This window comes from Paramisgurnus dabryanus, chromosome 20 (genome assembly GCF_030506205.2).
Source record: "Paramisgurnus dabryanus chromosome 20, PD_genome_1.1, whole genome shotgun sequence".
In the NCBI taxonomy this organism is placed as follows: Eukaryota; Metazoa; Chordata; class Actinopteri; order Cypriniformes; family Cobitidae; genus Paramisgurnus; species Paramisgurnus dabryanus.
In genome coordinates this window covers 35,448,748-35,472,074 of record NC_133356.1, presented here as the reverse complement: position 1 = coordinate 35,472,074, position 23,327 = coordinate 35,448,748, and the positions used below count along the sequence as shown (strand labels likewise).

The window sequence follows — 23,327 nt, the reverse complement described above, 5'->3', positions numbered from 1 at the left end:
CAAGAGTTTTTTCTTTAAAATGATGTGGAAATCATCCTGCCTTCTCATTCACATAAAACAATATATTGATTTAGAAATTGTAAAACACTTTTTTTAGAGGGGCGGTATGCAAGAATGATTGATTGACAGCTAGCAAACAAAAGACTCTCATAATGAGCTGCATAATGAGGCAGGAATGTGAGAAGAAACTACAGTAAAGAATGTGAGGACAAAAGAAATATATACATGTTCGTTTGTGGTTTATTAAGAAGTTAACACTATAATCAAAATAGAAATGAAGGTCAGTAGGACATATTCAGTTTAATTGGAAACAAACCCTATTCAAAAACGTTACTTGTATAAACTAAGAAACTGATAAACAACAGAGTTGTAAACATATCGCTCATGTTACCAAATAACTAATGTCCAAAAAGTGTGAATATGTTTTTCCACTTCATAGTTTTGTACTGATGAGAGGGATGCAGACATGTAAGAGAGTTATAAACAGCTGTTAACATGAATTGTCCACAGAAATACCCTTACATACATAACTGATGGGTAAATATCACTGATAGCACTACATTCAGATAAACTATCATGTACATAAACTTGTACATTAATTCAGAACATCTCAGATAAACATCTGCAGTGATTAGTTTTATAAAAAGCTGTTTTCAGATGTTTTTAACACGTTTCTGTAAGCGCGTATTAACTGTAAAAACATATCGCATATGGAGTCCATGTGCGCGAGTACTTGCGTCTCCACGTAAACAATGCGGCGCTCATAAAAAATGGTTTTGCATGTAAAGTGCCATGTATGGAATTGCGTTGCAGGAAAACAATTTGGAATCCTATTACAGCACACACTTAAAAGATCCTGCAGTGCAGCCTTACTGGAAGTTGCCATGAACGATACGAGAGAATTATTGTGTCTAACACTGTACAGCATGTAACAGTTATCCGCAATACTTGAAGTAAGTAACAGTTAATTTATCCTCATTTATATTTGCTATCATGTAATATGCTTATGGCTTGTGCAGTTCAGCCTACATAAGCGACCTCAGCAGACTGCACGCTTCGGATTGAAAAAAACGTTTGCATTGTTTACAAATGAGGATGCATGTACTGGCGTGTAATGGCGAATAACTGTTACATGCTGTACAGTGTTAGACACAGTAATTCAGTTTCGTATCCTTCATGGCAACTTTCAGTAAGACTGCACTGCGGGATCTTTTATGTGTGTGCTTTAATATGATTCCATATATTGTTTACATGCTTGTTTACAAAGGAGGACGTGTTAGACAGCATGTGACTGTTACAGTGTTAGACAGCATGTGACTGTTACATGCTGTACTTGTTGCTTTTTAAAAAACCATGCATAAACATTTTTCTCTCAAAAATACAAACATGTACATACATATAGCTCATATAACATTGTAGCCCAGTTTGTGCTGAACGCAGTGTTATGAGACACTTGCCATTAATATGTTTAAAGTAACTGAAAAAAGACCAAATGTAAGAGCATGTCAGAACCTCTGGCAGTGTCCCAAAATGGTCGGACCCCAGAGGGTTAAACACAGAATATTGAGCCCCATGTCAGGGACCAGTCGAACACCGACAACAGGGACAGAGAGGGATTTGATGTTTCAGACATCATCACCTGCACAAAGCCGCACAACCTGATCCTAAGTTTATAGTAGTGCAGAAGCAAGCTAACTGTGTGTTGTCTTTTCAGCAAAAATGGTTCAAAACTTTTCCTTGGTTGCATTACAGTGCCACTTTACAAGGGGTCATATGTTTTGACTGTGCCAAGGTTTTTTTTTAATTAGTCAACATTTGCAAGCGTGACCCTGCCTTTGTAAGTGTAGGCTTTAGAAATTGGAAAAAGGCTATCCAGAGATTCTCAGAACATGCAAATCTGTGCACAAAAAGGTAACACTGTGGCTTCACAGCTTTCTTCAGCTGTTGCCAGACAACAGAAGGAAGCAAAATATGGATTGATGAAGATTATAGGCTCCATCAAATAATTAGCTAGGCAAGGTTTAGCTCTACAAGGTCATGTGGAAGAGAAGGGTAATATATCCCAACATCTGAAAGAAAAGGCAGAAGATGACCCTGCTTTTCAGAAGTGGTTAGTGACACACAAGCAGGATTACACAAGTCCTTTCATTCAAAACGAAATACTAGGCATAATGAGCAAAGACATAATAAGACACTGCATGAAAAGTGGAATTTTCGTCAGAATGTGGCAATGTAGATTGGCGTGAAACTCCAAGTTTACGACTGCGCATGACAATTTGCAAGCAACATCGAAAACTGTCAGAAATTGTCAGAAATTGACTTGGGCCTTGCTTGGAAGTTGTCCCCCCTTCCCCTAATTCTAGGGGAGGCTTTAACATGTAAATGAACATGCTGTGAGCTATACAAATGCAAATCAGGTAGCAGCTGGGGGAGTTTTACTCAGGTGACATTCTGAGAGGTTTTAAACTTTGATTTTAAGAAAATCTCTTGTATCAGTATAGCCAAATTACAGACTCTTAAATTTTAGCTTGAATTAATTCATTTTTAAAGTATGCTACACTGTTAACCCAAATATTGTCTTAATTATATAAACATCACTTAATATTTTGAGTTTTGGACATGTACATTTAACTTTTAAGCGTATAAAATGAATTAAACTAAAACATTCAAGTGAATTAACTTTATCAGTATATGTTGTAAGGAATACCCAGTATCCTTTGTCCCTGAATATAATGATTATTTTAGCTTTTTTACAGAATTAAGAACTAATAAGAACTTTAACTACTTAAATATTTGTTAAAATGTCATAGAGGTTTATGCTCTTATATTATTCATGTTGTTTAGTTGCAAATGATAAATTACCATTTTTGTAACTGAAAGTCACCGTTCAGGTGATCAGTGTTTATTGACAATTGTTGTCAAAAACGCAGTTTTGTGTGTGTTTCAGGGGAAAATCAAGTTTTATGACTGACTTAGTCACGAGTTTTGTGTTACAATACCATTTATAACACTAAGAGAATTATAAATATTAAATTTTAAGAATTATAAAAAATATTATAAAAATAGAAAATATTTAAACTAAGTTAACTAAGCAGAGATGTTGGACAGAGTAATTCAAAATTAACTTAAAATTAAGTTTAAAGCACTTTCTGAATAATATTGTAATTATTAGAAATTTTAAGTTAAATATACTTGTTTTAGTTCACATTACTTATTTTTTTTAGGGCAACCAAGTTTGTTCCAATTTTATTATACGGGCTAGTACAAAGTATATTTAAGTTCAATGTTCATAATTTCTCAAAATATCTTTTGTGTTCATCAGAAAAAAGAAATTCATACAGGTTTAGAACAACATGAGGATGAGTAAATGATGACAGAATTTTCAATTTAAAGTGAACTATCCCTTTAAGTAGATTCAATTGGTCCAGGCTAACAGTGTAGATTAATTACTCTGCATGTCATTACCAATAACCACTATTAGGTAAAAAAAAAAGATAAACAAAACAATTTATTTCAACAATTTTAATAGTTATAATCAGGCGCAATTTGTACATTCTATGCAAACAACATGTCAAAAACAACAAAATGTCTGTCCAGATGGGGATGAAGGACGGAAACTTGTGCAATTACATCACAGTTCAAATACTGTGCATAGTGGCATGACTACAGTGACCTTTTCTTTGGTCTTGCTTAAATGCACAGTGGATGTGTGAACCACACATCGCTCAACAGGCAGAAATGATGCTGGGTATGACAAGTCTGTTCCCTGATGCGCCCAAACTTCTATTGGCTTTCTATAAAAATGTCTGTCCGGATGGGGATGAAGCCAGGAAACTTGTGCAATTACATGTTTTTATTGCAGTACCTTTTGAGACAACATTAACAACTATAAACTGCTTTATAATGGCTGGTCGTAGTTCGGCTAGAGGGTCAATGATGGGTTCCTCAAAACTGTTTGTGTTTCCACACCACTTAGCATATACATATGCTGACCTTTCTGCTCTAGATGCATCAATTGAGATGTGGGATGTGACCACAAGTCCTGCAAACCTTTGTACCATCCCGTCTGAGCTCATAGGTTTCAGTAAGCATGTACACTGTCATACATTTTGGACAAACCACATACTGTAAGAAGTCGTCACGAAGTATACCAGTCCATTTCCTCAAGGAGCATAAAGTCTTTGGAATGTTGCTTGAAAAGGCAGGGAGGGTATTAGCACAGAGAACATTTCCAATTATCCACATGAAATGTTTGATGCACAGAAGAAGTGATGTGATGGCATTATCAGAAATCTTGAAGGTTGATTGCCATGACAAAAGCATCATGGCAAAAAGTTTCATCAACAAGTGTTCTGGTTTTTCACTTCTGGACTGATCACTTCCATGCTCCTCCCCATCTTGTATGTGAGGATATGCTTCACTCTGCTCCTCAGCAAGGATTTCCCCCTCTGCATCCACAAAGTCATCCTATGGAAATGTAAAGGACATATTTAAAACACATGCAATGCACAGACTCATCACCACCATTAAACCATTAGATATTGAAAAGCCCATAGTTAATATGGTCATTTGAAATTGAAAAGCCCATCATGAATTTGGCCATTACAGATTGAAAAGCCCATCATGAATATGGCCATTACTGATTGGAAAGCCCATCGTTTATATGGTCATTTGAGATTTAAAAAGAACACAATTAATATGGTCATTACTCATCAATATGGCCATTTGAGTATGAAAAGATTTGAAAACTGTAGTTTGAAAAGATCATGTGCATCTCAAACAGCTAGCTTTAGTGCAATGAACCAGTTAAGTACTTTGTGGGAACTTCATCTTAGGAATTTTTTATACTTTATAAAGTGTGTTTAATACTTTAGTTGCTTTCATTAGTTAACTAACAGAAATTTGAGAGTGGAGATCATGTGGGTGAAACATGATAGGTTTTCCCGTTTCAGCTCTGGATTAGCATGTATTGAACTTTATACTAGTATATCCAAACGTAATTTCATGCTTACCACACAACAGGAGATGTCTTCATCTTCTTGCATTGACTCTGAATCGCTGGAGTCCAGGAAAAGATGAATGCTTTGATCATCTGCTGTTTCGTCTGAAAAACAACAACAATATATCGTTATGCATTAAAACGTGATATTCCTATTTAATTATAAATTACTATTAATATAACAACAACAGTGAAAATCAACCACATTTAACTAGGGGTCTCCAACCTTTTTGTTAGCAAGGGCTACCACAATGGATAAAACTTGCTGGAGGGCTACTTTTTGATATAGTATATTCAAAACTTTTTTGTTTAACTTGTTGATTTTATTTTACTTGTTGATATGTTTTAGTATTGTTTAAAATATTGTAACATACGTAAACCAAGCAAAGCTAATATAAAAAATATGTAATTAAGCTCACCGTTGTCTGAACTGATATTCGCTGGGTGCATTTCTTCAAATTCTTCAATCACTTCTTTTTCTGGGTCCTCGGAGTGCATTTCACTTTCACCAATCTCTCTAACTCCAGTAAAGTTATCTTCCGGGTCTTTACACATTGACGGGTCATCACTCACAGCGGGTTCATGACTGGACAGCAGCTGGCTCTGTACGTTATCTGACGTAGCCCTTTTGAATTTTTTCTCCCAAACTCCATTTTTGAAAAAGCGCTTTCTGTGGTCAAAATACTGTGTATGACACAGTTAAGTGTTGCAATGTTCACAGAAGCGGCGAGGTCGTTTCTTCAGTCTTGGGACTTCCATCTTTCAACTGACAGCACACTGTGTTGATATCACAACAGAGAGTCAAGCCACCGCGCTTGTTTATATCATATACGCATGCGCGCACGTCTCGCGAGATCTTCCTTATAACAATAACCTCGCATGTGATTGGAGGAGCCAGACGAGATTGTCGCCTTCGTCCAATCACGTGCGAGGTCACGGCCTATGACTCGTCATACAGCGGTACAAGACGAGCATATAACAGACACAGTTTGGTGTTTGACTCAAACATTTTTCTACATTTCCTGTGTTTTTGCTACTTTGCGCTTTCGTGAGATCTACAATGGCAGGACGGCGTCTAGCCTTCAGCTCTCCTTCAACTCCGCTGCATGGACGCGACCAACCCCTTTCATCCAGTCCGCTGACCGATGAGAAGAAACTGCTGAATGCTTTGAGTGGACTGTCTCGTCAGCTTACTCTGCTTACTTCCAATGTGAATGAGCAGTTTGCCAATGTGAATGGGCAGTTTGCCGCAGTAAACTCCAGGTTGCTGACCATTGAGGATAGGTTGGCTGCTTTGGAGTCGAAAAACTGTAACGGTACTGTGGAAGAAAATAACTCCAATAAGAGAAGACTGGTGCACAATCCCAAGATTGCGGTAAGAATAACTTTATGTATAAGCATATTTTTTTAAGTAGCCCAAGCTAAAAGTAACGTTAGCAGAACCAGTGTGTGTTTTATAACTTGGAGGTGTTTTTTGTCTTGTAATTTTCAGGAGGCTGTACGGCATCTTCATAACTCTGAGGCAAACTGCAGGCGCTATGAACCAGAGCAAGGGTATGTAACGTTATGATTTAAAGAATGTTTTTTCTTGTATAAGGAAATAGATACGTTGATAGATCTGAGCTTAAACCCGCACATTTTGTTTCCACAGACTAACGTCGCCTCACAACGAAGCCGTGACCTCCTATTTGCTTGGGGCTATTTCAGCAAGTCCCGATTTAACTGCTGAGAGTGACGACATTGTTTGTAAGTATAACTTCTCTGTAAAACTAATGTTTTTTCTTCATTTCTTGTTTAATTGTACCGTGACTGTTTTTATTAATACCAGTCTCATTTAATTGTTTTCCAGCTGCCTGTAAGACGTATTATGAGTCGGTACGCCGGAGCTTCAGATACAAACAACCTGAACTCGCATCGCGGGCGGAAAATGTGAAACGTTTAGCTCGGAGTCGATCCAGAAGAAAAAGGGTAAGATTTATTATATTAGATCAGTTTTTTTGTCAATGTGAGTATTTTTCAGGTCACTTATTGTCTTTATTGATTGTATTACAGTTGCTGGAAGCGAGACGAAGTGTGCTGGCTGAGGATGAGATGGAAATTTGGAGGTGCGCCACCATAGATCTCATGTCTGATGAGGAAGACCGTATTGTTGACGGGGTGTCTGGGTGGATTGTGCAGCCACCGCCCTCTCGCAGCCTTGAACTCTCCGAGCTCTGTGCAACGCTGCAATCCAGATTAGAGGCGACACCAAAATACAGGGAAACTCACCATATACGCCTGCAAAACTGACACTTTTCCCCAACGTTTTAGAGTTGTTGTTTTTCTTGGGCAACTCGCCATATGCGCCTGCAAAAGTGACTCTTTTTTTCAACGTTTTTGAGGATTTTGAGGAACACTTGATCACTTTAAAAAAGTTTTTTAGGGATCTTTCCCGAATGTCTCGCACTTTTTGACGTGTTTGGAGAACATGAGAGACATTATGCTGCTTTGTACATAGTTGTGTGTTTACAATTAAAGCTCTTTCTTTGACTTAATAGATGTGTGTTTATAAATAAAGCTCTTTCTTTGAATAAACAGCTGTGTGTTTATAAATAAACCTCTTTGTTTTCTCTTATATTCCTTGATGGTGTGAATAGTGTAGTACATAGCACAATGAAATTAATATATAATAAATTATTATAACATAAATTATATATTTATTATTGTTATTGGGGGTTACATTTATAATGAGCCAGGGTGCCCAATAACCCCCCTCTTTAGAGTAACGGCCCGACTTGAATTTACTCACTCGGTATTGGCTGAAGCCACTACTTTTAAACAAGAAAAATCCCTTGTGATTGGTTTGAAGTGATCTGCCAACCATTCACGAGGGATTTTACTTGTTTAAAAGTTGTGACTTCAGCCAATACTGATTGATTACATTCAAGTGGGCCGTTACTCTAGTTTCGCTGCTATTCACATGCTAATTAGACCAGAGACGCTCTACCTGGCCGGCAGAGGTTTCGCTGCTATTCATATGCTAATTAGAGGCATCACACCCGCGCAGGGCTCTCCACCTACGTCATGGTTCGTTTATGACAATTTGTGACACAGACAAACGCGACGCTCGCTGCCTGTAGATTGAGGAAAGCTGCCGAAAATTCGGGAGATTTTCGGGAGCCTACAGGCGCTTACGGGGACGAAAATCCCACTTTTCATGCAGTGAGAGCAATAGCTGAAACTGTTAGATGCCTCCCAGTCACACAGTTTGCCTTGATTGTTGATGGGACACAAGACATATCAGGTCAAGAACAAGAATCTGTATGTCTTCATTATGTGGATAATGACTTAAATCCTCATGAGGAATTCATTGGGATGTATTCAGTGCCTGAGACCACAGGATAATCTCTTGCAAATGTAGCATAAGATGTACTCTGCAGACAAAATTTGCCATTGTCAGTCCTGCGTGTTCAGACATATGATGGTGCAGCGAATATGTCCGGCAAATATTCTGGAACACAGGCTCACATTAGGAAGAAACAACCACTTGCTTTATATGTGCACTGTGGAGCACACTTTGTTAATTTGATAGCACAGAAGGCATGCACAGCTTCTATAGTTGTGCGAGATGCCCTTGACTGGGTTCATCAATTAGGAGTTTTGTGTGGACACTGGACAGTCTGGCAAATTCAAACAGATGTTTCATCAGAGTGCAATATCTGACCATGGAACCTCAAGTGCCCTGAAACCACTCTGTGAAACTAGGTGGACTGTTAGACACGGTGCCATCCATTCTGCTTTAACACAGTATGACTCTATCCTCACTGCCTTGGAGGAAATGGCAGGGACTAACTCTCCCACTGCAGATGGTCTATTTTAGCAGTTTATGAGAGGCAGTACTGTACTTGGTCTTGTGATGGCACAAGCAGTTATTGGAGAGCTAGAGTGTCTCAACAGGTCTCTTCAGAGAAGGACACAGACTGTTTCTGGCATGCAGGCTGCTGTTTGTAAGGTTCAGTCTACTCTCAGTGGCAAGAGGAGTGATGATGCCTTCCAACACCCTTTTGAGAGAGCATCTACAGTTGTTAATTTTTAAGACTAAGAACCCATAACAATACCTAGAGTTCGACAACCACCCAAGCGCTATAGTGGAGAATCAAGTGGTTTCAGTCCTAAAACTCCAATGGAATACTAGAGAGTTGAGTTTTATAAGGTACTTGACACCATTCACACACAGTTCACAGAATGTTTCCAGCAGGGTGGTCTTCTTACCTTTCAAAAGCTGAAGAACACCTTGCTTTCTGGAAAGATTGATCCGGTGGTTCATGACTACCCAGAAATTAATGCCACGCTGCTGGAAATGCAGCTACCTATTGTCAAACATAATTACATGTACAGTTCCTGTGGAGAGGCTACAAACATTCTCAAAGATTTGCCAGTAGAGGTGCGAGGCTTATTTACTAAAGTTGAAACTCTGATCAGATTACTCCTTGTGGTACCAGTCTCGTCCTCTGAGGCAGAGAGGAGCTTTAGTGCTCTTAGATGATTAAAGACTTAGTTACGCACAGAGGTGTAAAGTTCTTGAGTAATTTTACTTGATTACTGTCCTTCAGTATTATTTTTGGGGATTTTTACTTGAGTACAATTAAAAATCAATACTTTAAAAAATTTAATTAAGATAAAAAGTACTTTTTACTCCTTACAATTTTATTTACAGTCAAAAAGTACTTCTATTTTAGAGATCTATTTTCCCTTGCTCTACCAAACCAATTGAATTGCGCTGATGGCCAGTTTAATTTAAATGTTTTTTATTCTGGAGCCTTTGGCCAACAGTTCATCTGATGATGAAGATATTTTCCCTTCTTTGAAACCGACAACATATGAAGTGTGACACATTCCCTGCTATTTGCAGCCTTTCTATCAACAATAAGACCTTGTTCACACTGTCAGTCCAAATTTGATTTTGGTGCATATCCAATTTGACAGACTCACTGTCCACATTGTGTATCACAACTGTTCAGATCCGATCTGTGCATCCTGTAGCCGTTTACTGGATTATCAGTACTGTTTCTATGGCAATGACGTTGCGCTGGCATGACAATCTGTCTCGACATCTGACGTGTTTTACATGAGGTGACAGCATGACGTAACCGAGAAGATACACAAATGCGATCAGGGCGGTCAGACTGAAATGGATTTCTGGAACCACCTCTAGATGTAGCCTGAAACGTATTTGAAAAAAAAACTGGTTTTTAGCCGTTCACACCGGGTGTGCCTCATAAGTCTTGAAAAGTGAAGCCTCTGGCTTTTTGATCGCCCCCTGGTGGCTGGCTGCAGTACAAGTCATAACCCCGCCCTCTCCATTCAAACAAATGGGACTCTGCTCTAAATAAAAAAATTATTTACACTTCCAATAAAAGTTTCCGAAAGATAGTTTTAGTCCTTTTTAAGTAGTTGTTATCACATTGATATATGTTCAAGTGTTCATTTTTGTGATAACTTTCATTTTAGCTAGTTATTTGATGCTATAGAAACTGGGCGTGTCGTTAAGATTGGCGTGGTTTAATTGGTCGCGCGAGCGTTTAGGCGGAAGTTTGATACCGCGGCTCCGCCTCTGGCTCCACGGACGATTCCTTCTGCGCATGCCCTGGCTCCAAACTGACGTTTTTACGTAACATGGCGGCGACCATGGACGGACATTTTTGGCTTCAATTCATTACAATGGAGGGAGGCGACGTTGCGTCGTCCATCTTTTTTTACAGTCTATGGTTCACACATTCTAAATGTGTTTGGATCCCTATCGGATATGCACCAAAATCGGATTTGGACTGACAGTGTGAACAAGGTCTAATACACCTCTTCCTGCATCGGTTGCCTGTGAGAGGCTTGATAGAGCTTGAAATTTAAGTTAAAATTGAGGTTTTACAATTTTGAGTAGCATGTTGCATACTGAAATTAGCAACCTGGTCTCACGAATTTCAGTGTTATAGTCACATAATTTTTTGCTCATTTATCCGTGTCATTGTCATGGATCTCCGCATATTTCCGTGTCTGTACTACGGACTTTCTTTTCCGTGTCAGTCTCACGTATTGGTTACTCAATTGTTTTTCCTATTTTCTCACAATTTTCGCGTGGGTTTGGGGTTAGAAAGACTTTCTGTAACATAAAATGACATCCTAACCCAAACCCAACATCAGGCGACAAAAAAAGTCTGGAAAAAATAGTTTAAACCAATAGTTAAAGTGACATCCTAACCCAAACCCCAAATCTAACCCAAACCCATGCGAAAATTGTTTAAAAATAGGAAAAACAATTGAGTAACCAATATTCTACCAGTCACGGAAAGAAGTGACACAAGTCGGGGCATTTTGAGTTATTCACATATTCTGAAAGTGCAGCTTCTAAGCTTTCCAACGATGTGTAACACATGGAAATCTGATAAGATTTGGAGAAGTTGTGGCCATTTGAATGTAACACATTTAAGAAAGAGAATGCTGAGAAATTTGAGAAAGAAACACTTTTCCTTATTCCCTGCCAGGAGAGACAATAGGGCTCATTTACATCTCATTTAGCTAAGCCATACCCCATGTAAAGCCGTTTTGAGATACAGATGTTCTAGCATCTTATTTAGTATTTTGTAAAAGAAGTCCAGGTGACAACATGCAAAAATAAACAGGACTTTTACCTTTGTGGGGATCACAAGTCGAATCCAATCTGTTTCAGATGTGTGATTCATCCAATGACATTTGGATGATTGTCCACAAATGCGTATAATCTGTGAAATATAGATGTATAGTCTATTGTTTACATCGGATTTCCTATGACCGTTTGGTAATAGAATATAATATACAATCTGAGGACTATTTACATCGTAACATGTAAGGGTATATGAAATTACACCCCAGTAATTTACGTTCCGTTAAACACATGAACCCGCCTTCAAAGTTTGTATTTAAAATAGGGCGGTAGGTAATCCAAACAGTGCCGTCGAAAACGTGACATCCTTTAGAGATGTTACCAATCGCTCACACGTTCCTCCATCAGCCAATGACTTCATGGAAAATATTGAAAGACAAAACATGTAGCCAATTATATAAAGAATTCAACGATCTCTGTGTAACTTATATGTGTTTGACTTCATGCTGCGCCAAACGTCAAAGTACCGCTAGAGCGAGTCAAATTAAACTACTCCGTAAGATTTCTTGAAGATCTCTCGTGGTACTTTGATGTCATCCGACTGCGGCGCCGCATAAATCAGTGACGCGACTGACGTACGACGCGGCTGATGTACGACGCGGCTGATGTACGACGCGTTTGACTGTCATCTGTTCCGCCCCTCAGCTTCTTTTATTTTTCTTTTGTTTTGTGCGCCCAAGCTTTGTTTACAGTCTGGGGAGACGCACGCAAAAAAAAAAACTTAGCAAACAAGTCTGAGGGACAGGTCAGCCGCATCACTACAGTCACGTGACTTCATTTTTGGGCGAACTATCCCTATTCAGGAGCAACGCTGTTTCCTTTGGGGGCGGGGGCGAAAACACAAGCCACTTATAAAGTATGTAAATGACACATGACGCCCCCCGCTGCACGCTAGAATCTCCAGAAAAACAAGCCGATTTCAACCACAAAATGTACGCTTTTAAATGTACAAAAACTGCTATCTCAAACATGGAGAGGCTTCTTCGTGATCTCAACTAACAGATTCTGCAATAAAACGAAAATCACAAATTTTGAAATTCTAATTTTCTCGAAACTTGTGCTGCCAACTTGTGTCACTGGTTTCCGTGACGGGTCACATATGTGAAACTGACACGGAAAAGAAAGTCCGTGGTACAGACACAGAAAAATGTGGAGATTCGTGACAATAAAACGGATGAATGAGCAAAAAATTCTGTGACTATACCATGGAACTGTCATGACTTCGGTTTCATTTGATTGCTTTGTTTTGGTTTCTCTGTGTTTGTGTTTGTTTTGACAGTTCTCACGTGCGTGATCCTCTCACTGGTTTAATTAGGTTATTTCCTTCACCTGCGTCCCTCACCTGCTGTTCATTTGATGGCCAATCGGTTCCCCATTTATTCCCTGCGTGTTCAGTGTCTCGTTGCAAGTTCGTTTGTGTATGTTCTCGCCAGCTACTAGCTTTGCTAGTTTCTTGTCCAGTCTTGTCGTGTGCTCTTTATTGTTCTAGTCAGTTTATTCATATATTCCCACCTCCCTAACCTGTGCTCTCTGCTGCCCAGGATTTACTTCTGAGACTCTGTGACTGTTGGTGGCTCCAAGGGCTATTTATCATCGGCTTATTTAAAGGACTGCAGTCACCATCGACCAGCTTCAAAGACTGCCTTTTTTATCTGCAGCGGCGGACGCTCTGTGCGGCTTTGCCGCTGTCCTGCCGAACGGCTCTCCGTCTCTGGAGCTGTCCAGCTTCACCCGTCAGCACCACTAACGCTGTCTATCTCTCTGTCCGCCGCAGGATTCCCCTCCTCATCTACTTCGGGTGCCTGCTGCTGGGCTGATTGTGGATCATCTTTCGTTTTTGTATTTACTGTTGTAAGATACTCTCTCCCACCGTTCGTTTGTCTGGCCGGAGCCCGAACATGTGTGGCTTGTCTCCCCAGTGCCTGTGTGTGTGCTCCCCGCCCCAGCCGTCTGTCTTGGAGTGGCCTTTGCGCCCAGACGTGCAACTGTCTTTTTCACACATTATTATTTAAATAAATTTTTCTGTTATCCGCACTGGGATCCATTGCTTTCTTCAGCCTCACAGAACGAACTTGCCAATCATGGATCCCGCAGATGCAGATTCTGTCCGTTCAGCGATCGCTCAGCAGGAGGCTTGGCTGGGCCGACACACCGCTCAGCCACCACCACAGCTCAGGAAATGGAGGATTTGTCCGCTCGCCTTAGCAAGCTCTCGTCACGTCTCGACCGGACACATCACACCCTCGACTCTGAGCCTCATGCTGCCAACCCCCCTCCTTACGACGGTGATCTCGCTTCCTGTCAGGCGTTCCTGTCCCAATGTTCGCTGGTCTTTGCTCTCCAGCCCCGCCGTTATTCTACTGAGCGCACCCGAGTCGCCTACGTTATCACCCTGCTGGTGGGGAGAGCGCGTCAGTGGGGCACCGCTGTTTGGGACGCCCAGGATCCGTGCTGCCAGTCTTTTGAGGAGTTTCGGGAGGAGATGGTGAAGCTCTTCGACCGATCTGTCCGTGGGGATGCTGCCGCGGCTCGGCTGGCCCGTCTTTCTCAGGGAACAGGCTCAGTTACTGACTATTCCATCCAGTTTAAGACCTTGGCAGCGGCTTGCTGCTGGAACGAGGCGGCACTCCGGGCACAGTTTCTCGAGGGTCTCAGCGACTGTATCCAGGATGAGATTGCCGCCCTCAAAATGCCCCACTCTCTTGACGGCATCTTTGAGCTTGCTTTGAGGGTCGAAGCCCGGATGCTATTTCATGATCAGCGCCGCTCTCTTTGTCATCGTGTTCTTCAGAGCGAGGTCTCCCAGTCTAGTCAGTGCAGTGTTCCTTTAACTGCGGAGAGTGAGCCCATGCAGTTGGGTAGGATGCGATTATCGATTATCGCAGAAGGAGAGAGAGCGTCGTCTACAAAACTCCCTCTGTCTCTACCGTGGCAAGCCAGGACATTTCGCCAAGCTCTGTCCGGTAAAAGGAACCGGCCACCGACATCGGTCAGGTGTTCAGTAAAGCCCAGGCCACCTCCCTTTCTCCCCACTGGCCATATGATTGTTCCATCGAACTCCTCCCAGACACTTCTCCGCCTAAAGGTAGACTTTATTCTCTGTCTGGTCCTGAGAGAGAGGCCATGGACCGTTATATTAGTGATGCCCTCCGTGCCGGTCTCATCCCTCCCTCCACCTCTCCCGCAGGGGCGGGGTTTTTCTTTGTTAAGAAGAAGGACGGCTCCCTCTGTCCCTGTATTGATTATAGGGGACTGAATGACATTACTGTGAAGAATAGGTACCCACTTCCTTTAATGTCTTCTGCCTTCGAGCTTTTGCAGGGAGCGCGATTCTTCACCAAGCTAGATTTGCGCAACGCCTATCATTTCCTGCGCATAAGAGAGGGTGATATATGGAAGACAGCCTTTAACACCCCTACCGGACACTTCGAGTATTGCGTTCTCCCTTTCGGGCTTTGTAACGCTCCCTCTGTCTTCCAGACTTTGGTTAATGATGTGCTGAGAGACATGATTAACAAATTTGTCTTTGTGTACATAGATGATATTCTCATCTTTTCTCCCTCTATGCAGGAACACACTCAGCTTGTCCGCCGAGTTTTACGCCAGTTTCTTAGAGAACAAGTTATATGTGAAGGCGGAGAAGTGCGAGTTTCACAAGAGGTCGGTTTCGTTTCTGGGTTTTGTGATAGCCGAGGGTGAGATACGTCCCGATCCAGCCAAGGTCAGAACGGTGGCCGAGTTGCCTGTCCCCGACTCACGTAAGGCTTTACTTCGTTTCTTAGGCTTCGCCAATTTTTACCGGCGATTCATTAGAAACTTTGGTCAGATTGCTCAGCCCCTTACGGCTCTCACCTCCACTAAGGAGAGGTTTGTCTGGGGTAGGGAAGCTCAGGAGGCCTTTGATAATTTAAAGTCCCGGTTTATCACTGCTCCTGTTCTTTCTATTCCAGATCCTACCTCCCAATTCATTGTTGAGGTGGATGCATCGGATGTCGGGGTTGGTGCCGTTCTGTCTCAGCAATCATCTAAGGATGGCAAGGTGCATCCTTGCGCCTTTTTCTCACACCGGCTTAATCCAGCAGAACGAAACTACGACATAGGGAATCGGGAGCTTCTGGCCGTCAGACTGGCTTTGGGTGAGTGGCGCCACTGGTTGGAGGGGACCTCGGAACCCTTCCTGGTCTGGACGGATCACAAGAATTTAGAATATATCCGTTCAGCCAGGAGGTTAACATCACGTCAGGCTCGTTGGGCGCTCTTCTTTGACAGATTTAACTTCATCCTCTCGTACCGGCCTGGCTCTAAAAACACAAAACCCGATGCCCTCTCTCGTCTGTTCGAGGTGGGGCGGGTGGTGGGGGCTCTGCGCTGGGGCATCGAACAGCGAGTGAGGGAGGCCGGACGGGAGGAGGAAGTGCCAGAGGGGTGTCCAGCGGGTCGGCTTTGCATTCCGGAATCGCTTCGTTCCGTGGTCATCCGGTGGGGTCACGAGTCCAGTTTAGTTTGTCATCCTGGAGTTCGAAGATCGCTGGCTGCCGTCCGTCAGCGATTTTGGTGGCCCTCTATGGACTCTGATGTCAGACAGTTTGTGTTAGCCTGTCAGGTTTGTGCCAGTAATAAGGCCTCTCATCAAGCCCCGGTTGGTCTGCTTAAGCCCTTATCTGTCCCTTCCCGTCCCTGGTCTCACATAGCCATTGATTTTGTTACCAATTTACCTAGTTCTAGAGGTAACACTGTAATTTTGACCGTTGTCGATCGTTTCTCCAAAGCGGCGCATTTTGTCCCTCTGCCCAAGCTTCCCTCTGCCAAGGAAATGGCTCAGATGATGATAGAACACGTCTTTCGCTTACATGGTCTGCCTTCTGACGTAGTTTCTGATAGGGGTCCTCAGTTTATTTCCCGTTTTTGGCAAGAGTTTTGTAGACAGATCGGCTCCACAGCCAGCTTGTCTTCAGGTTATCATCCCCAGACCAACGGGCAATGTGAACGGGCTAACCAGGATCTTGGTCGTGCGCTCCGCTGTCTGACATCACAATATCCGAGCTCTTGGTGCCAACAGTTACCCTGGGTAGAATACGCGCACAACTCACTTCCCGTTCTTCTCTTAAAATGTCCCTGTTTGAGGCTTCCATGGGTTTCAACCTCCTCTTTTCCCAGTTCAAGAACCCGATGCGGCGGTTCCGTCTGCACTAGCCTTCGTCCGTCGTTGCAGATGCACCTGGAGGAGGGCTAGGAATACTCTACTTGAGACTTCCAGACGAACCAAAGCTGCGGCTGATCGTCACCGTAGACCCGCACCCCGCTTTATCTGTGGGCAGAAGGTAAATATCACTAATCACCTACAAAGCCTTAAATGGCCTAGCACCCTCATATCTTAGAGAATTACTATCAGAATACAATCCATCACGTGCACTGCGGTCGCAAAATTCTGGTCTCTTAATTATCCCTAAAATATCAAAAGTGTCTAAAGGTGGAAGATCCTTTTCCTACTTAGCCCCTAAGCTCTGGAATGATTTACCAACCATTGTCCTAGAATCAGACACAGTAGATACCTTTAAATCTAGACTTAAAACTTTTCTCTTTAACAAGGCATTTACATAATTTGTTTTAGTAATGGTACTCATCTCACAATAGATAGTTTGTACAACCTAATAAATAAATAAATTAAATCCTCATTTTCGTCAACACTTCAAAGCATGGTAAATGCTATTAATATTCTTAAGAAATATGTTTAATCTCTCTTTACTTGTTCACATATGTGCAGCAAACCATGAGTCGGGCATAAACTTTCAAAAACAAATGTCACGTATAAAATAGAAAAGGCTAAATATAAGGAAAGGAAGAAAAAGAAACACTACTCTGTGCACAAACAAACGACAATACAAGGCCAAAACTTCAAAACTAGACCAAAAAACCCCGAATCAGGCCAATGTTATTACTTGCTCGGCCCTCCTCCTGAGGTTTCTGAGGAGGAGGGTGTCGAGTAAGGGAGTACTGTGAAGCCCAGACAGGCATCAGGGAGATGGCTGGCACAGTCTCGTCCCCGTCTCCCCTTTACTCCCTTGCTCGACCGGATTTCAATGAAGCTTGGTGGGTATAGATTTGTGGTGTTAATCCCACTGGGCGGGGGCGGGACTTAGTCCTTAAAAGGGTGTCAGTGCGTCGATCTCCAAAAACATTCGAAGGCCCGTGCATTTTCCAGGTTCTCCCTAAACCAAACTGTGCAGAGTCTGTCACAGGGGTGACGTTGTATCTTCAATACCTATATGTACATGTGTGTGTATGTGTGTGTGTGTGTGTGTGTGTGTGTGTGTGTGTGTGTGTGTGTGTGTGTGTATGTGTGTGTGTGTGTGTATATATATATATATATATATATATATATATATATATATATATATATATATATATATATATGTTTGTGTATATGTGCAGGGGCGCCGCTAGCAATTTTGGGCCCTATGAAAAAATAGGGGGTCAGGCCCCCCCATACCCATTTCGTACCAAACATAAAATCCAACCTACTGTAGCTATTCAAAATCTTTGTCTGTAATTTAATAATACAGAACTATTTATTTTGCTATTGTTTTGACCACAGTTATTAGTATTTATGGATACCTAAAATGTCTGCAGCTAAGATAATTTATAGTGCAATGTAAATTTAATTGAAAAATACAGTACATTAAATCAAATATTCAGAGAAAATGCAACATTCTTAAAGATTAAAGATAAATGTGACCATGCCTGTGAAAACCCAGCTGAAGTATTTCTTTGTGGTTTACGGTTTTCTACATAAAATCATCCTATATAATGTAAAGAACATTTGTGAAAATATAAACTTGATATTTTTAATGTTGACTGAGTAATGTCATGTCAGCAATTGAAATCATAGTGAAATTAATGCTTGAAATTAAACTGTGATGCTTTTTATCTCACAATAAGATTTGAGGCTTTAGTCTGATTTTCAGAGACCGTCTCAGTGACATACTGTATACTTGAGCTGTTACACACACGACATTGTAACATTTAAAAATGGCGAACAACAACAATGCATCTTTTCTATGTACATCTCTCTGAAATAAGACTGGGTCAACAATGCTTGACCAAAGCGGCGTGGTGAGCTTGAACCTGCTTACATCACGAGGCATTTTTTGGACCCAACATTCAATAGGAAAATTCAACTGCAGTAGCCACCGTTCAACCTGAAGAGGGCAGCACTCAGACGTTTTTACACCATATATTGTAGTATTGAATGTCAAAAAAACTTACTAAAATCAATGAACAGTACTAATAAAACCCCATTCTTACAGATCATTAACTAAAAAAAAGTTGGTTTAGGGTTTAGTTACTCTTTAAGAAAACAGCTATACTGTTATTAAATGATTCTTCCAGTGCCGGCGCCAGCCGAGCGCTGATGAGGGGGCGTCTAAAATACCAGAGGGGGCGATCACATGAATGCATATAATTCCCCCAGCTAGAAAATACATAGGTTTGGTACATTAAGTTTTAAAGTGTTATAAACAAACATCTCTGTAATACAACCACAAAAACTACAGCTATAGTGAGCAACGTACAGAGCTCTGAACAATACAACAACAACAAAAAACGCATACCTAACCTAACGTTACATATTAGCACAACACTACTCATTTGAAGTTCAGACCCAGAGGTAGAAATAAATTTTACGTAATGGTGGGGGGCAGTGTTGGCAAATAGAGTTGATGGTTTTCAGCCCAAAAACGGTCCAAACGCAAGATTTTATCAACATTTTGGTTCAATTTGATCATATAACGTAGTAATTTTAACTGCCAAGTAATGCACCATAAGCTAGCGATTAAGCAGCTAGAGAGCCACAATAGCAAAATGACAATAACTCGTTTACATATACAGCTATGCTGTAGGATAGGCTAATTCAAATTCGTTAATTATAAATTTATCAATGTCTGTTTTATATCTATTTACTCCTGATAAAAAGGTGTGTGAGAGAGAGAGATCGTACCGGCTTACCTTTAACGTTAAATGCAGAACAATAATAGGCTGTTGGTTGTACGTTAACTTGCTAGGATGCAGAAGAACATGAACATCTGAACTTTTCAAAACTATGTATAGTCTGGCTGAAGTTCATGGTGCCCGAATTGACTTAATGACAGCCGAACATTTGGATCTTTGCACCTGAAATGCTCCGATAATTCATCCACGCCACGGCAATCCAGAGTCCGGTTTGTAGAACTTCCAATGCTATTTTCCATATATCCATTGCTACAGGGCAGGCCCAGGTCCCTCTCACACTCCTGTATGTAAATTCTTATATAATTTCCCACTTCGACATCTTGATTTCCCTCAGAACGCGGGCTCATTGTCGGCGTGCCTCAAGCCGTCAACACAAACTTGTTCAACTTCAGGCGCGGCTGCAAGAACCAACTAGCACATGACGTCAAAGTACCGCGAGAACGATTCGAGAAATCATACTATGTGTCGTTTCGTCTCGCTCTCGCGGCATTTTGACGTCTTCGCCTGATGAATTCGAACAAGCCTATAGGCTACACATGAGTGGGCGTGTGTCACGGTAGAATGGTCCGTGTACCTTCGGATAATTCGTTTATTCATTTTTTTCTTCAAAACGAAAAAACGAATAAACCGTTCATTTATCACAATTCCACTCTACAGGTGAACATAAAAAAATCATTTTAGAACTATTTTCGGTTTGTTTCTGTCACATTTTGTTTTAATGCATAAAATGAATTTACAATAAAATTAAAACGAAATAATGGACCTTTTTGGGACCTGAGCGCGTTTTCGCCCACCGGAAGTGAAGGAGCCTATCTTTTGACGCTGATCGATGAACCTGAACCAACCACCCGCCAGGCCTAATTAGTATCACACCTGATCAAGATGGATATGGATAACTTCATGATTTTCTACGGAAGTAAACGCGTTACATTGAGGGAAGATGACATGCGGGTGGAGAAAATCTCGCGAATATTTCAGGTTTGTACATGTTTTCGTGTCTAATTTGTTAAACTATCTTTAACTTAGCCCATTTTGTGACTAGACAACTGTCGCTAGATTGTCGAAGGTTACCTTGTCTGATTAAGTAAATTTAGTAAATCATCTTTATAAAGTTTGCATGAATCGTATGCATGCTTTGATAAGTTAGGACAAATGTGTTTCTAAACCCTGTTTCTGGGCGACGACAGTAACGTTAGGCCTACCTCCTTGTATCATGACATGTATCACGACACATCTCATGTTCACATTTTTTATGTTTTAAAGTGAGCCAATATGCTACTGTGTTTGATATGGGAGACAAAAGAAGAACAAAGGCAAAATACTCCCCATGCAGTTCTCTCTTCCTTAATGTCTTGTACCAAGCACACGTGCACAAATAACCCACAACACCCATATAAAATCACACAACAAACGCATAGTACGAGTATTTTTTACTTTGAAGTTAATATTATTTTAAAACTGTGGTTTTTGATCACCAACTGCAGAAATTTGTGATCCTCTAATTACAAGAACATGTCTGTGACAGTTTACCTTATGTTCTTACTATGTACTGTTTGGTTTTGTTTTGTAGGTCATCACTGACAGTCTGTATTTAACTGATGATAGAAATGTGGCAATTTTTCCAAATGCTGAAGGGTCTTTCAGTTCATTGGATTTGACCTTTAGGGCCCACTATGAGGTCCATGGGGATTCTTTGGAGACCTCTACAAACAGCCCAGCAACCTCTGCATTTGCCTCAATGCCAGGTCAGCGACGCTTCTCTTTCACAAGGCCATCACAATCTGCATCTGCAACAACAGCCCATGCATGCCGAACCTGGACAAGGTTTGCAAAACTTAATTAATTATTATTACCTTATCAAATTGTGACACAGCATTGTAAATGTCATGATGCTTTGAAAATCTTTAAAGCATCACATATGCTTTGAAGTACCACATATACACACTAACTATTTAAGCTTTTATTGAGTCTATTGTTTTCAAATTTTAGAGCAATAAATGTTGCAGAGGTGCAAGATGGGAAACCTGTCCCAAAAAGTGTTGTTATGGTGCGGTTTTCGGAGTCTGAGGCCAACGTCCCAGGCATTGTTCAGAAGCTTCAAGTGGACTTAAGGGCTACAGAACCTCCTGTTTTGCTGGATGCTAATTGGAACGAAATAATGGATTCTGAGGGGACACGTGGTAACAAATTAACTTGAAGTTCATGTCACAACTCAGTATTGGTTTTGGTGTGCTTTTGTATTTGTATGTAAAAATAGAAGTGACTGACCAAACCTTTGTCTAATTCCTCTTTTGAAGGTTCTCCATATTGGAGACAAAACTCCAGAAAAATTAATGCAATGCTCATTAGTCAGTTTGCCAAGCTTCATCATCGCCAAAAAAGGATGAGGTAAAAAATGTGCTTATTTTATAAGCCTTTAGAGATTAAATTCTTCTGTTTTCCTAGAAACATGTTATCTATTTTTACAATCCAGGTTAATGTTAGTTAAATTATGTTGATCTACTTAATTAAGAATGAGCTGTATTATACCTTGTTTTCTGTATGTAGGGAAGAAGATTCTGGATTAAGGGATATTTTGGATAAGATTGAGGAGGTTTTGGAGGCATCGCATGGTCTAGAGGGTGTTGCTGCTACACTTCGAGAGCTCACCACACTGGCCACAAGGGACAGAAACCAAGTCAACACACAGCAGGCATTGCATCTCAAACAGGCTTTTACCTGCCTTGTTTGTAGAGGTATGAGACGCCAGGTGTTTGTTGTATTAACATATGGCTTCTTAAAGGTTACAGTTCACCCAAAAATTAATTCTGTCTCTTACTCGACCTCATTATATTACAAACCTGTATACATTTCTTTGTTCTGCTGAACACAAAGGTAGATATTTGGAAGTCAATAATGCCTCTGTTTCCTGCTTTGTTACAAATGTTTCTTTGTGTTCAGCAGAACAAACAAATGTATACAGGTTTGAAACGGTATGAGAGTAAGTAAACGACACAATTTTCATTTTTAAGTAAACTATCAAATAAAAGGCAAAATAGGGTTTTAAATTAAACATTGTTTATGCACTCAATTTTCCAGTGCAGTGCTTTCACTTTGAATAAAAAGTTAATTCTGATGAAGATAATTCTACATGGCCATTTGTGACCTGAGAAAGTTAAAAAAAAAAGTCTACCCAAAACTGAATGATGGCACTGAAATAATCATGTGTATCCTGTGTTTTCACAGACATCATCAGTGAACCTGTGCTGTCTGAGTGTTGCCGGAGCCTTGTTGGCTGTAGAGGTTGCATAGAACAGTGGGCATCAACTTCAAACCAGTGCGTGAAGTGCAGGTCTGAGTTCTCTATGAACAACATCATCAGGGTAGTTGGTCTGTCAGCTGTTTTAGATGTTGTGAAAGAGCTTGAAAGTAGAAGTGTATAAATGCTTTAATCTTTTTTCTCGAGTTTGTGAAATTCAACTGGTTACAGGTTGTCAAATTATACACAGAAAAATTGTTCCCTAGTAATGTTTGTTTAACATGTGTTATGTAGTTTTGTTTCACAGTAAGACTATGTTCATGTTAAGTATTTCAAGGTTGCAGGATGCACACACGCATTCCAAGGCAAACAACAAGACAAGTTTTGATTAAGCTGTTTTATTTGCC

The 23,327-nt window shown here is 40.9% G+C and overlaps 3 protein-coding genes and 1 long non-coding RNA gene across 5 annotated transcripts in view; 2 read left to right on the top strand and 2 right to left on the bottom strand.

Annotated features, from left to right (window-relative positions):
* Window positions 1-23,327, bottom strand: part of plpp4 (phospholipid phosphatase 4) — a 220,873-nt gene that overhangs the window by 44,332 nt on the left and 153,214 nt on the right. The gene's annotated exons all lie outside the window — the stretch shown is intronic.
* Window positions 3,624-7,057, bottom strand: LOC135730133 (uncharacterized). Its single transcript, XM_065247991.2, has 3 exons — window positions 5,419-7,057; window positions 5,013-5,104; window positions 3,624-4,467 (listed from the first exon to the last, which is right to left on the bottom strand). Exons 1-3 carry the CDS (start codon window positions 5,552-5,554, stop codon window positions 4,012-4,014), a joined length of 684 nt encoding a protein of 227 aa, XP_065104063.1. The 5' UTR covers window positions 5,555-7,057; the 3' UTR covers window positions 3,624-4,011.
* Window positions 6,461-7,690, top strand: LOC135730147 (uncharacterized). The gene is made up of 4 exons (XR_010525908.2): window positions 6,461-6,553; window positions 6,651-6,745; window positions 6,849-6,967; window positions 7,052-7,690. It is a non-coding gene; the product is annotated as an uncharacterized lncRNA (long non-coding RNA).
* LOC135750855 (uncharacterized) lies at window positions 20,371-23,308 on the top strand. Its single transcript, XM_065269876.2, has 5 exons — window positions 20,371-21,506; window positions 21,672-21,862; window positions 21,980-22,070; window positions 22,230-22,417; window positions 22,908-23,308. The coding sequence occupies exons 1-5, from the start codon at window positions 21,421-21,423 to the stop codon at window positions 23,102-23,104; spliced, it is 753 nt and encodes a 250-aa protein (XP_065125948.1). The 5' UTR covers window positions 20,371-21,420; the 3' UTR covers window positions 23,105-23,308.

What these genes read in the sequence shown, in the direction of transcription:
- LOC135730133 (XM_065247991.2), bottom strand. Translation starts at nt 5,554, where the DNA reads ATGTGTAAAGACCCGGAAGATAACTTTACTGGAGTTAGAGAGATTGGT. An exon ending in GAATATCAGTTCAGACAACG is followed by an intron (nt 5,105 to 5,418) that starts GTGAGCTTAATT and finishes GTTGTTTTTCAG; the next exon opens with ACGAAACAGCAGATGATCAA. An exon ending in AAGACATCTCCTGTTGTGTG is followed by an intron (nt 4,468 to 5,012) that starts GTAAGCATGAAA and finishes ACATTTCCATAG; the next exon opens with GATGACTTTGTGGATGCAGA.
- LOC135750855 (XM_065269876.2), top strand. Translation starts at nt 21,421, where the DNA reads ATGCCAGGTCAGCGACGCTTCTCTTTCACAAGGCCATCACAATCTGCA. An exon ending in GCATGCCGAACCTGGACAAG is followed by an intron (nt 21,507 to 21,671) that starts GTTTGCAAAACT and finishes TTCAAATTTTAG; the next exon opens with AGCAATAAATGTTGCAGAGG. An exon ending in TACCTGCCTTGTTTGTAGAG is followed by an intron (nt 22,418 to 22,907) that starts GTATGAGACGCC and finishes GTGTTTTCACAG; the next exon opens with ACATCATCAGTGAACCTGTG.